Consider the following 15,033-nt stretch of genomic DNA (forward strand, 5'->3'; position numbering starts at 1 on the left):
ACTTCATAAGATTTTTCAAGACTACAGATTTGCCTTGTAATACTAAATTAACTTGCTATAACAAGAATTTCAATAGAAAAAATTTTTTGACCAAGGATTCGTCAAGTTAAATCATTTTTTTGTTCAAAAAGAACTTATTTTCATTTTCCATTTGGGAAGATTCATAGTAAAGTATTATGTATTATTTCGAATAATTTGATAATTGCATAATACTTTACTATGAATTTGATATTTAACTGGATAATTTCTTCTTTACATCTTCGAGCTTCATCAAACTTCTATCGCAGAACATTAAAGTTGTCATAATGTTGCTAAATAAAAAGGTTTATCTTTTCTGGATGAAGTTTAGTTCTTTTGTAGGACCCCATTTTTCCATATGTCGCTCTAATGAAGATAATAATGCTGGAATGCAAAGCCAATTTTAAATAACATTTGCAAGGAATGGAAACACTATCTAAATTGTCTTCCTTAAGTTTAAGATGTTTTTAATCCATCGTTTTTTGCTGGATTTGTACATATACCACTCAGACTTGACAGGAGAATTGACCAGAATAAGTAAAGGATGAACTTTGCAAAGGTCATATGACCAGAATAAGTAGAGAATGAGCTTTGCAAAGGTCATGTGACCAGAATAAGTAGAGAATGAGCTTTGCAAAGGTCATGTGACCAGAATAAGTAGAGAATGAGCTTTGCAAAGGTCATGTGACCATTGCTATTCAGGGGTCTTCCTTCTCCTCTTCAATAGCCTGATTAATTTAAGCAGAAAAGACGAATTTATTTTCACTTTTATAAAATAAAGCAGAAAACACCTAAGCTACTTCTGCTACACAAATCATGACATTCAAACACTCTTCAAAAAAGATCAAATTCTTTTTCAGGGGTAATAACTAATTCTAGATCTCCATCATCTCCCCTGGATTGTAATAGATATTAGAGAGTGTTCCGTGCATTTTCATTACACTTAGGATCATCATGCTTACAGAAGTTTTCAGCATAATTTTCTTCCTTTATAAAATACCGAAAATTTTAGTTTTACTTTTTTTCTAAAATCTTTGGCATTTAAAATGTGCTTTTTGTACTTAAAATTGTTCTCATAAAAAAAAACAAAGCATGGGAGAATATTCGTTTTATTTCGTTTAACGAGTTTTTTTTGATAAGGAACTTTCGAACGGACTTTCGAACTTCGTATAAGTTTTTTGAAGTGAGAAAAGTTTATAACAAAGTTCTTTCAAAATGAATTTCGTATTGTTTCCTTTCGAATATCTTTTACCCATAGTTAAATGAAAAATTTTTTTAGCTAATCCAGTACAGCTTTTCACGGCATAATCAACCTTTGAACAATCTGTTACTGCTCTAGATATTGCCAGCTAGAGCAAATGATCAGTGCAGTGTAAAAATTTGTCTATGATTTTGTTGCATTTCATGCCACTACAGTGGGGTAACTCTTCCGAGAGGACCTTGTCAACTTCAAACTTAACATGAACTTGCTAAATCGCAGTCTTCAGCATGAGCTTGGGTCTGCAAACTGGAGATCCTAGGTGCCATGTATATTTGCAATATTGAATGTTATGTTGATTTTAGCAATAAATTTTATAACTTTTAGACCCAATCTCAGTTGTTTGCTGTGATTAGTTTTATGCTCAAGTACTGACATGACAAAGAATAATTTATAAGTACGGTAAGTAAAGTAACAGTACCGTCGTCTCTCCCGGACTTAACCAATTACGATTTTGCGCCTACGAATTAGAAGGAAAAATTGTGCGCTGGCAAAAGCATACTTGTAGAATGTTACATATCAAAATAATAACGGCTTTACTGATGAACAGTTTGTGGCTTACTAACATATTGTAAGACCAGGCTTGGACTGGGCCGCCGGGATACCGGGAGATTCCCGGTGGGCCGGTTGGCATAAAAAATTATATTATATTTTTAGTTAGGCTACATTTTATTTTCCAAATAAAATATAAATTAAAATTTAACTAAAAATATAATAACTTTTTTTCTGGCCTCTAATTACATCTAATTAAAGGCCATTTGCCGGCTAATTATATAAATTTTGGCGGCCATCTTGAGCTGATCGAAAGTAGTATTATATTAATAGTGAGTTTAGCATGCGCGCTTTATCTTTAGGCGGTGTTAGTACAAGCGTTAGCAAGTGTGCTTCCACTGCAAGTTTAAAAAAAGTTAGGCACGTAAAAACTTCAACAAGTGCGTTTTAAGTCATTAATTATTCATAACTTATTTTTAAGTTAAAACCATTTCCAAAAAATATATGTGCTATAAACAATTAAAACAAACTTACAAGAAAATTTGCATAAAAAAAAATGAAAAAGAAAATAAGAAAGAAAAAGTAAAGTCATCTACAGCTTTAGTTTCTTTTGAATTTACGGTTTCAAACCAAATTTATTTGTCTAATAGTTATACAAATGTTTAGTATTCGAAATTCGAATACTAAACATTTGTATATATTCGTTTGTACATACTCTACCCCATAGAAAATGAATAAACGAAAAGGAGGTGCTGAGAAAGAAAGAATAAGAAAGAAAGCACGTTTAGAGAACGATGGCCAGAAATGTAAAAAGTTAACGAACATGTTTGCAACATCTTTTAGTACTAACTCAATAGTTAATATCAATATGGCTGATGTAGCAACAACAGAAATAATAACTGATCTCCATTCAATTTGCAATCCCGCTAATGCGGTATTATTATCACCTAATGAGGCAGATGCACATGGTTCTAAATTTCAAACGGCAGATAGTTTTGAAGACAATGCAACCTCTTATCCTAACTCTGACACTCAATATAAATTGAACAGTAATCAATGCGAGCCAAGTGAAGAAACTCAAAACAATTATTATTATTTTCCGAAACCACAAGCAGACATTTTGAAATCATTTTTTAAATTTCATCCGAAGCAAAACAATTTGATCTAAACGGTAAAATTAATTACCAGAGCGTTTATTTCAGAAATAATAAACCTCGTCACTGGCTGACCTTTGAAGAAAACACACAAAAGTTATTTTGTTCTTTTTGTCTGGCATTTAGCAAACCTTCAGATCAATCAACGTTCATTAGTGGATATAACATTGCAAATTCCAAGCATATTTATCAAAGAATATCAGAACATGAAAGAAGTGCACTCCATGCAGCCTGCACAGAGTCGTATGTTTTAAAAATTAATGCCAAAGATATTATAAGTATTTATACGCGCCAACATGGTGAAGAGGTTAAAAAGAATCGTTTAATTTTAGAAAGAATCATAGAAACTTTAAAAGTTATTGGTAAGCGTGGACTTAGCTACAGAGGTGCAGTAGAGTCTGGGTACACATTGCTTGATGACAGTGTGGGATCATGGGAATTTTTTAGAGATTCTTTTGCTAATTGGCAAATTTGATCCGTTGTTGGAAGCACATATCAAAGAGGTGGTTCAAAAAAGCAAATCCCGGCATAATTCAGTTAGCAACAGAACAGGTCGTGGCGACTTGGTCACTTTTCTGTCAAAAACGACTGTTAATAAAGTCATTGATGCAATAACAACATCTTTAACGAGCATGATTGTGGAAGAGATTAGAGAAGCCGGTATGTTTAGTGTTCAAATTGATACCACACAAGATATTAATGTACAGGATCAGTGTTCTATTGTGATCCGATATGTAACCGAATCTGTACATGAACGTGAAATATCGATAGTCAATTGCACATCAACAACTGGAAAAGGAATGTGTGATTTGGTTTGTGGCGTTTTTGAAAAGGTAGGCATTGATGTAAGTAAATGTATTGGCAATGCAACCGATGGAGCTTCTAATATGCAAGGTCAATACAATGGATTCAATACCTGGTTAAATACAGTTTCCCCAGGTCAGATTCATGTTTGGTGTTATGCCCATGTTTTAAATTTGGTAATGGGTGATGTTACTAAAAAAGCTGTTGAAGTTGCTACCTTATTTGGTGTTTTGAACACATGTGCAGTATTTTTACGGGAATCATGTTTACGCTTCAATGTTTGGCGTGAATTTAGCAAATTGAAATATATATCTGTAATCGGTGAAACTCGTTGGTGGGGGAAAGACAGAGCTCTTACTAAGGTATTTGGAAATTTCTTCATCAAAACCTCCGATCAAGAAAACAAGTTATTGATTTTTTGTACATTGACATGTTACAAACATTTCATGATATTTCTACATCAATCAAATTCAATAATGACGTCCGTTACAGAGCGAAAGCTCTTTTAGATTCATTGACAAGTTTTGAATTTATTTTGACGGCACAATTTTTTTTAAAAGTATTTGAGCACACAACGCCATTATCTGAATATTTGCAAACAACTGGAATGGATGTACTACGAGCCTATAATATGGTTCAAAACAGTATTAATGAGTTAAGAAAAGTAGATAGAAATTTTGATTCCATTTTTCAAGCAGCTACACATTTTTCAGAACTTGCGAACAGTGAACTGGGAAAAAGGAATCTCGACATTGAAGTTCAGACTGGTTTGAAAGAGAAAAGAATTAGAGCAAATCAACTACTTGAAAGTGCAAAAGATAAATTTCGTATCAATGTTCACAACATGGTAATGGATCAAGTAATCAGTAGTTTAAAACAGAGATTCTCAGAGCATGGTAGTCTATATGCTGATTTATTTTGTTTAGATCCAAGAAATTTTGCAGAAATTTTGAAAAAAATGGCTAGTGCTGCATTACAGCATCTGAGTGGGTTGCTCAGAAAGTTTGATGCTAGTGTAACAAAGGACCAGCTTCAAACGGAATTATCGGACTTTGCAAGGAAATGGGAAAGTTTCGAAATAACTCTTGAAGATGAATATAATTTGATATTTGACACGGAAGTATCTGACTCTGTCTCGGACAACATGCAACAATATAAATCCGAAGAATCTGAAACTGTCTTTACAATCCCAGAAGTGGAAAACAGTGACAGCCACAGAAATAAATGCAAATCTTGCAAAAAATGTATTGTTTGTTGTTACTTTGTCCTCCAGAAGTTTAACTTGCATAGTCTTGTGTATTCAAATTTGTTTCTGGCTTACAAATTTGTGCTGACATTATCCTCATCACAAGTTGCTTGTGAAAGGTCATTTTCGAAATTGAAGTATATTTTGAACAGATTAAGAACTTTGATGAGCCAGTCAAGTTTACAGTCATTCATGTTGATGTCTTGTGAAAAAGACCTTCTTCCGAGAATTAATAACGATGCAATAATTGATGTCTTGGCATCGACTAGTCAAACGATGAAAAAGTTGCTATACTAGTCAATATTGAATAGCGATTGTGTCTACTATTTCTAGACTACAACTTACAGCAGTGTTTTAGAAATATTTCTTTTTATCAATATTTAGGCTGGGAAGTTTAAATTTTTTTTTTTATACTTTAAATAATAATAAACAATAATGCAACTAAAAATAAAAAGTCCTTTACAAATATAATATAGGTAAATTTAGAAAAATAAAGGCGTTAATCATAGTCGTAGTCATGGGCGGCGTGAAGGCTCTCGGCGCCCCTATATATATATGAAATATATGCAGCATACAATGAAGTGGGCCGCCGTGACCAAAATTTCCCGGGCCGTTTTTTCAAGCCAGTCCGACCCTGTGTAAGACCAAGATTTAAATACAAATAAATTTTGTGTATCAATCACTTTTAAAATACACCAGAACACTTAAAAACATTTATTTCTTTGATTTAGATTTAATTGCAGATTAATTGACTTCTTATAAGCACGTGTTTAAGCCATGTAATGGATTATAGGGGAAAACCTCAATAAATGGGACAGTTTTTGCAAAGTGCTTTTTAAACGTAGATAAAATTGTTTAATATATATATTTAAATATGTTTGATAACCACCGACTCTTGCTCAATGATTTAGTAAAACAAAAAAATTTGATTTGCATTTGGCTATTTGTAAAAAGAGAGTTTTATTGGAGCATGACATTTGTCCCACTCATTAAGTTTGTCTCATTGAATGGGACAAACATAAAGAATTAAAAATAAACGTATTTAATTCAATCATTTTTAAAATTAGTTTATTAATTGTAAATGTAGTTAAATATATAGATACATAGATAAAGACCACACAAAAAATATTTTTAACTTTAAACATTTTAACTCTAATTAAATTTCAATCAAAGCAGAACTTTCTCATTTTACAATATTATATTTAGTTATTTTTATTTAAGTAAAATATTGCAGTATAAAAGTGTGTAAATAATACCCATTACCCATGGGTATAAAAGTAAGGGACTGCAGCATCCCTATGCTGAGCTTTAAATAATACTTTATTAAATTCATTCAATAGGTAGTATTTTGTCTCATTCAATATGCCCATCACTTTATCCAAAAATGATTAGTCACATTAAAAACACCATTAAGCTTAAATGTTTTACTCACTGTAGTACTAGAGACTGCTATCTATTTAAGTATGGAATTTTATTTTCCATAACTTCAAAAATTGCTGCAAAATCAGATAAAAAAAAACATTTTTAAAAATTACTTTTTACAATTGAAAACACAATAACATCAGTTGTCATTACGGTCATAGAGCAATAGGATGGATGAGTCGGTCAGTTGAGTTCTTGTTTCTATCACTATTTGTTACAGGATTTTGAATATCCTTACATCGATGCTTCTATGAGAATCGGAGATTGTCCCATTTAATAATCGTCCCATTCATTAAGGTTCTCTCCTACCTCTCCACTTTTTCAGATGGATGGCGTGTGACGATTCTTTGAAATCCCCTACATTCAAAATGTTGTGCTTTATTTCATACTTTATTTACCTTTAGCATCTTATTTTCTTTAAATATATTGAAGAAAATAAGATGCTGAAGGTAACAGTAATAGTATCGCATTTTAAAACCAAAAACAGTAATAAACCCTTTTTTATCTACAGGTAAAATTGACAAAGATCTTATTATTCATTAATGCAGTTGAAGCCCGTCGGCTTTTTATGTTTAACTTATGTGTAATAAAACCAACGGTTGCCGCAAATTTTATTAGAAAAATAGATTTTATTAGATGCAGCCCTGCCTAAGTTTTATTTTTTGCCAGTTATAGGTTTGTTTTTAATCCGATCGAGAAATAACCAAATCAATCATTTTGAGAACAAGACAATACAAATGAGAAACTTTAAAAATAACATTAAAGTTCTTTTTATCTAAAGTATAGGTTAAAGTATGACTCAATTTTTTTAAAAGAGATTGACCGGGAAAAAGCGTTTGCTCTAGTGCACGTGTAGGCGTTTTAAAGTGCGTTCATTAAAGCGCTGCAAACCCCCGACTGTGGGCATTCAAGCAGCGAGAGTTTGCAATAACGAAAGAACTGTTTATTGCACAAACAGTTCGAAGCAGCTATCTAAAATATGATTTCTAGTTTCTACAGAAACTTTTTTTTTTCGACAGCCTCTTTTTTTTGATTTTTAAAATGGAATGTGCAAGAAACTTAATTTCCTTTTTTCTGATGTTTTCATGTTTGAACAAACAAGGTAAGTTAAATAAATAGAAAGTAATTTGATTTGATTATGAAAACGATTGAGTTTGCTTCAAAAATTTAGCTCAAAATGTATGAATTTGAGAATACGATATAAATTTATTTCAGTGGTTTAACGTAATACAGGTGTAAATAATGTCAAAGAGAAAATTTAAAAATGATTATCTTGTTAGACGTAGTTGAATTTTAACAAATTTTTATTTTATATTTTCTAATATTTATAAATTTGTTTTGCATAGATTTAAAACAATAAAGCGGTATTTTATAATTAAGCGTTTTGGGGTTAAAGTTTTTTAAGAGTTGATTTCTTTTGTAAATTCGGCTGGAATCTGCTAAAAAATTAGCGCCCAACAAATCTTCCTCTAAATTGGTTAATTAGACATGTTATAGATTTTATAGTATGTTAGATATTTATGTGTCGTTTACCGCCATGATAGTATACGCATGCATCAGTTTTGGTTTCTGATCTAAAGAAAGTAAAATGAGATTACCAAAGAATAGGGCTTTAAAACGTTTTTAGTAGACCCAGGTTCTAGTTGACCAAGGTTCTAAAGATAAATAGAAAAGTAGATTATAAAAAAGATCAAGACAGCAATAAAAATAATGATAAAAAAAAGTAGGTTCCTAATCACTAAGATAAAAGTATAAGTAACCTGATAGGTTACTCATACTTTAATAGGAATTAAGCCGTTCGGGCTCGAGATTTACGTTACAGAAGAATTAACGCGACAGTTAAAGTAAATCTAAAACTTGGGAGGAGGGAGGAATTTTTAGGATTGAGCAACAGTTCAAAGTAAATCTTGAATTAAAATCATCTATAACAAATAGATGAGCGTTATATATCTGCCATCGAATTAGTAAAAAAAAAAATGGCAACTGTTGTTTATTTAAAAATGTTAATAAAGATATGTTTGTATAAATGTATTCTAACAAAAAGATTTTAAAAAGTTAAAAAGGGAAGACTAAAATTTTGGCAGAGCTGAGCGGTTTTCTGATATCCAATAGTTTGAATTTTTAATATATATATATATATATATATATATATAAATGTATATATATTCTTAGGCCAATAAACTAATAATTAACTATGGCTAAAATGATTTAAGTATATACCTGGTCTAAGGTCTTTTTTTATATTTATAACTGATCTAATGTCTTTTTCATGTGTAAACTCAAGCCTTTTAAAAGCTTTTACAGTCAAACAAAAATCTTTTTAAACAAATAGCTAGACTCTTTTGAAATAATTTTTTTTTTGCTTTCAAAGTTATTTCACATTACATACCGAAATTCGTTACCTTTTGGGGACAAAACAAAGCAAACGCTGTGTTAGATAGTGTGGAGATGAATTTAGCAAGTTTATGCTCCCGTGGCTCGCCTTACTCCACCATTGTTGTAGGATATGTCAGTAGATACATTGATCATAGAAATGAAGGTATATTTTTTTTATTTTGTTTGAGTTTACATAGATAAAGATTAAAGGATTAATATATGAAAAGTTTATCTCATTTGTTAAAATCAAACTCTTTAATCATAGATTTTCTGCCTGGAATGGGATTTTCAGTGCACTGCGGAAGATCACAAGATGAAGGGCATGTATCGTTTCTATATTGCCCACATATTGGACGAGATATTCGCTATTGTCAAATGCGTGGTAAAAAGATACTTATTGGAATAGGAGGACCTGGATCTCCTGCTAAGTTTGAGAGTGCTCAAGGAGCTGAAAGATTTGCTAAACTTATCTGGAATCTCTTTCTTGGCGGCGACGAAACTAATGATTTACGCCCATTTGGAAGGTAACTAACCATTAAAAAAGTTCTTTTTAGAAATTAATTTAAAAGAGAACCAGAAAAAAAAACATAAAAAAGTATGAAAAAATCTCTCTTTCCATAGAACATGAGTTGATCTCATTTCAAAGTAAACTTGATCTTTTTAGCGTGATTTTGAATGGTATAAACTTCTTTATGCAGAACAACGACCCACAACACAGCAATATCTTTCTTCTAACTCTTGACCAGCTGAGGCAAATGGATCAGTCCAGACGCTATTTGCTGACTATTTCTCCTTCATGCATGTTTCCTGATCCATTCTTTGGACCAGGAGGGCACAAAATTCTTGATATTTCAACAAGGATCATTGACGAGGTATCAAAAATTTAGAGTAGTTTTAATTATAAACTATTTATTGGAATTAATTTTTCCACTTAACAACAAACTTTTTTGATATTAAAAAAACATTTTCACATTTGGGCACTTTAGGTTTTTTTTTTAAAAAAATACATTTTTTATAAAAACTTTGTCAACTTAACTATTAAGCGTTATAACTCACGAATGGAAAAATATATATTTTAAAATTTAAGAATTGAACAATAGATAACTGATTTTTCTATTTAAAAGAAAGCAATCTTAATTAATTACTCAATTATATCAATAAGAGACTAGCTTAGATTACTGCTTTATTGTCCTAAGGTTCTTAGTTGGGCTGCAATGCCTGCCAAAGGAATAATAGGCCAATATGGAAAGCTAAAAACGTTTGAAACCAAGCATCGCAGGTTCCTATAGAAGTTGTACACAATCTTGTGAAGTCGATGCCCTTAATTTTATAACAGCTTTTTTTTCAAAATACCTTTATTAATTTTTCTTTAATTGTTTAGTTTTAATTTAGATGTTAAATTAAAAAAAAACTTTAAAAAATGATTTTTGATTATGAAACATTCTTTCATGAGTTTTATGTCAGGATTGCTTACTATTTGAATTATCAAAAAGTATCCTAATTTGTGTGCGTATAGACACTCACTCATACACACACATACACACGCACGCATGCACGCACGCACGCACGCACGCATTTACCTTTATTAGAAGTAATAAAAGGTTGTAGAACTTAGCGTAGAAAAAAATTAGAATAATAATTTGGATTTGTTGGTAAACAGATTTTCAATTACTAAATAGCTTTCGATAGTTGAGCTTTTGAATTTCATTTTAGATTTATGTCAGGTTTACTGAAAGTGCATGTTGCATGAAAGGATCTTTAGGTTTTCGTGAATCCTTAAGTAATTGGAAAAACTTTGTCATCAGAGCTAATCGCCCAAAACTCTATATTGGTGTACCTGCAGCATTACAGGCAACAAGAACACCAAGCTGCTATCGCTCGCCTTCTGAAATGATTGTTGTCTATAATGTAACACAAAAAATTACTTTTTATTGAGATATTAATTTGCAAATAGTTAAATTAAATAATGTGCTCATTACATTTAAGTAACCACGTAAAAGTTCAATTGTTGTTTAAAAAATTGTTTTAAGATGTAAATAATTATGTTAATTATAAATAATCATGTTAAAATGTAAATAGTTAGAGAAAAACTTTTCATACTTTCTTTTTAGTCATTAAAGACAAACCCGGATTTTAGAGGATTTGCAGTCCTTGATAACTCGTTTGATTTGCAAGATTTGAATGAAGGTTTCTTATTTAGCAAACCGTTGCTATCGCTGATTCAAAGAATTCAACCTCACTACCATAACCATCACTTTAAACATAGAGAGCCACCCAAGTACCAAGTAAATCCTCCAGTGATTATCCCAATTAGAGTTCCTGTTAAAGTTCCAGTTCCTGTGCCAGTTCCATACCCAGTTGTGCAAACCACCTTAAGGCCTGTAGTCAGTATCATTACACGTCCTATTCAAACCACGGTTTGGCCAAAACCAACAAAACAAATTACTGAACCAATTGAGCAAATAACTGAACCAACTACTCCGAATCCAACAGAACCTGTGACTATATCAAGTACTGTAAATCCAACCAATGATTATGAGTTAGAAAACAATCAGTTGGAAGAGGATGAGGACGACGAAGATGAAAACAATGAAGATGACGATTATAATAATGAAGTTGTGTATCAAACAACAACAACAGCTCCACAGCTGTCTGTAGATGATGTACACAATCTTCCTATAAATGATAGCAGTGAGGAAAGTTTACAAAACTCAGAAGAGATTCTTGATGAGGGTGATGACGAGGATGAAGACGAGGATGATGATGCGGATGCTGACGAGGATGCTGATGAGGATATTGACGAAGAACCTGAAGATAAAAGCAAACAATCCACAGTATTTGATCAAGCCGCTGAAAGTGTAAATAGACCAACAAAAAGACCACCTTTACATTTGCCAAACCATAAACATATGGTAATAAACAAAAAGGGCACTCAAAGTAGTCTCGCCTGGAGCAATCAATATTCAGTTGTACCTTTTCAGCCATTCTACAAATATATTTCGATAAAGCCTCTCAAAAGCATGAGTAGAGATGATGTGCTCCAAAGTAAAAAACAAATAAATCATCACAACAAATCTTATTTCGCTAAAAAAGTACATTCCTTCAACACCAAAAAAGTAAATAAACTTTTAGCAGAGCACTCGCAACATAATCTTTATAATATCATTACAAAACCCAAGAAACGAGAAAACAAAAAAGAATGGAAATCTGAAAGCGCAATCTTTCTAACCAAAAATAACAGCGTTTTACAACCTATTAGGCATAAGTTTAAGTCAAGCTCGAAAAACAAGAGTAAATACAGCATTTTGCCCAGAGATGGCGAATCTAAAATTGATATAATTTTTGATTCGCCGACTAAAAAAGATGCTGTTTCCGGGAAGGTTATTGAAGGGGCAAAAATTAATATTGTTATTGACGTCCCAGAGAAAAAGAGTAGATTTACGGATACCATGAAAAATTATGGAGTAAGCATCAGAACAACTTGTGGCGTTGCCGACTGTAATGAATTCATTGATCCAGCATACTTAAATCAAAATAAAGACGATGCTTTTGTCAGCACGGGATACCTTGATGATCTTAAAAAAAATGTTGATGTTAGAAAGTCGTCTCAAATCAAGCTTTCACTTAATCCTATGGAGGAGTTGGAAGATGAATATGTTGAAAGTTTGCTAGGTAGATATGCTGAAGATTCAAATGATGAAATCAGTGAAGAAGATTTTGATTTGATGAGTAAAAATAACGATGATCGAGACATAAAACGTTACACCATGACAAATGATGCAACCCACAATGTCCATGATGTTGATCACAATGAAGATCAAACACCTATAAAACGGCAATTGGAGTTTCAAATTCCAAATGTCGCCAACCCGGTAAACGCTGCCGCTGGGGGGCTAATGACTCTGAGTGATCAAATGAAAGAAAATCAAAAATATTTAAAATTACTACAAGAAGACTTTAAAAAGCAAGTCGACCATTTTAACAGCGAAATTATTAAAGAGCAGCCAGCTAAACCCTCAGAAGTGAACCAAAATGTCACATTTCCGTATAACATTAAAGTTAGCGAATTGGAAAAGCTAATTAGCACAGATGTAGATGTAGAAAAGCTAAACGTAAGAGACTTAGTCTCTAATGTTAATATTAAAGGAAATATGGACCATTTAAAAATGCTTATGAATGCAATGCAGAAAGACATTGATAATGCAAATAATGCAATTCACGAAAGAGAAAAAAATGTACACGTAAAACAGACGGACAACGATCAAAACTTACCGAAAAACTTTTTTTAGAGAAATTATTTTCTCAATAATCAAACTTACATTTCATTCTTGAAAATGAAACTGCTTCAGGGTGCATGTGTATGTATATACCTGTGTGTGTGTAAGAGAGAGTATATATATATATATATATATATATATATATATATATATATATATATATATATATATATATATATATATATATATATATATATATATATATATATATATAAATTTTTATATACCATTTATATATATTTTATTAACTAATTATTACAAATTATATATTATGTAACTATATATTATTTGTAAAGCCCAAAGAAATAAAATTTGTTTTTAAGTATACAAAGATGACGGACTGTCAAATTTTGTTGCAAAACAGAACGTAAAAACCTAAAAAATAAAAGTGGAAAAAGCTGCAATCATTGCTCAAATTTTTTGAATGGCTATATTACCACAAGCTTCCTTAGTACTTTAAAAAAAGACGAGGCATTTGTAAACACTTGTAAACATTCATTTTTTTTTTATGTGCAACTTTTAAGTTTTCCTGCTTGCTGATTGGTTAATTGATACGCTAATATATTTTGCTTAATCGTAATTCTAATTGCAAAAAAAGCTTTTTAATTTGAACTATTTAATTACATCTAACGCAAAATTTCATGATTTTTCCGACTCAAACAACAGTCGCAACTAAGCTAGGGATTCTCGAAACGTTTCGGGAAAAATTAATCGAGAAAATTGTTACGTTACGATACGAGAGGTTTCGATAAGTTACGAGAGCGATTTCGAAAAATCAACTAATTTCTCGTAACATTTCGGTTACGTTACGGGAAATTCTCGGTTGTTACGAGAATCATTACGAGAATGGTTTCGAGTTTCCCGAAACTCATTTTTCCCAAATTTTCATTGTCTTATTACGAGAATTGTTTGTGTTTCGGGATATTTCGAGTAATTTCGAGTTCCCGAAATGATTTGCAAAAAATTTGATTAACCAGTTAATTCGTTGAAGTACGCATTTTTAGGACAATTGACGAGCGCGACAGCTGAGTTTTGTTTTCTTTTTTTAAAAAACACAATTAAGGGTGAAAATATTAATTTAAAGTCTTTTATGATATTATTTATCAAGACTAGGGTCTATTGTAATTATAATTGTAAAAATTAAATACAATTACACATTATAATACAATAATATTGTATTGTAATATTACAGAAACAATAACAAAAATTATACTTTGGTATTGTATTGTTGTGATGAAAAACAATTACAATAAATATTGTATTGTTTTTCTTCTAACAATACAATGAAATTCGAGAACTATTGTATTGTTTTAACGAAATAAAATTACAATAATTATTGTATTGTTTTGATGAAAACAATTACAATAACTATTGTAGTGTATTACTTTACATTAAAGTAGAAAAGCTAACGTATTTTAACGTATTTATATTCATCTCTTAACGTATTTATATTCATTAGTTTTTTGTTAATTTTTTAAAAAGTAAATGTATTATGTGTAATTTAAATAATGTATTTTTTTAAAATTTTATTAGACTGTTTCAATGGTCGAGCGGTCTGAGGCATGTGTCCCGTTATTAGAAAGTCGTGAGTTCGATCCCGAACAATCTATGACGTTTCGCGATTTGACTATTTCTTTAACTTCATCACTTCTTCAAACTACGTCACATTGCAAAAGCAAATCATCGTCAAAGCAAATTATGACCATTGAAACATTTTTTATTAATATTTTTTCATTTTCTCGATTCGTTTGGAAATGTATCGAAATGTTTCGGGAAAAAATGGTTTCGAGATAGATTTTTATTTTTCCCGAAAATCAATCGGTACTCTCGTAACTTCCGGGACCCGATCGAAATAAATTTCCCGAAAGTTTAAAAACTTTACTCTCGTAACTCAAAAACATTTCGAGAAGAGTTCCGTTACGAGTCTCGTTTCGTAACGTATCGAAACAAAAATAGTTTCGGGAATTCCATGCTTAGTCGCAACAG

General features: G+C 31.3%; 2 protein-coding genes across 3 annotated transcripts; both read left to right on the forward strand.

The window, feature by feature from the left end:
• The first annotated feature begins 3,338 nt into the window (after window positions 1-3,338).
• LOC149879090 (zinc finger MYM-type protein 1-like) lies at window positions 3,339-4,235 on the forward strand. Its single transcript, XM_090071275.1, has one exon. The coding sequence runs from the start codon at window positions 3,339-3,341 to the stop codon at window positions 4,233-4,235; it is 897 nt and encodes a 298-aa protein (XP_089927401.1).
• Window positions 4,236-7,321: 3,086 nt separating this feature from the next.
• Window positions 7,322-13,155, forward strand: LOC145180887 (uncharacterized). Of its 2 annotated transcripts, XM_080055830.2 has the most exons (6): window positions 7,322-7,496; window positions 8,766-8,933; window positions 9,036-9,294; window positions 9,435-9,642; window positions 10,484-10,678; window positions 10,882-13,155. In XM_080055830.2, the coding sequence occupies exons 1-6, from the start codon at window positions 7,436-7,438 to the stop codon at window positions 13,057-13,059; spliced, it is 3,069 nt and encodes a 1,022-aa protein (XP_079911956.2). In that variant the 5' UTR covers window positions 7,322-7,435; the 3' UTR covers window positions 13,060-13,155. The 2 variants fall into 2 exon arrangements, with proteins under 2 accessions (XP_079911956.2, XP_079911958.2); XM_080055832.2 differs by lacking the exon at window positions 10,484-10,678.
• The last annotated feature ends 1,878 nt before the right edge of the window (window positions 13,156-15,033 follow it).

The sequence above is a fragment of the Hydra viridissima genome, unplaced genomic scaffold, assembly GCF_058129835.1.
Source record: "Hydra viridissima isolate aposymbiotic clone 2 unplaced genomic scaffold, HvirCarnegie_v1 scaffold_14, whole genome shotgun sequence".
NCBI lineage: Eukaryota > Metazoa > Cnidaria > Hydrozoa > Anthoathecata > Hydridae > Hydra > Hydra viridissima.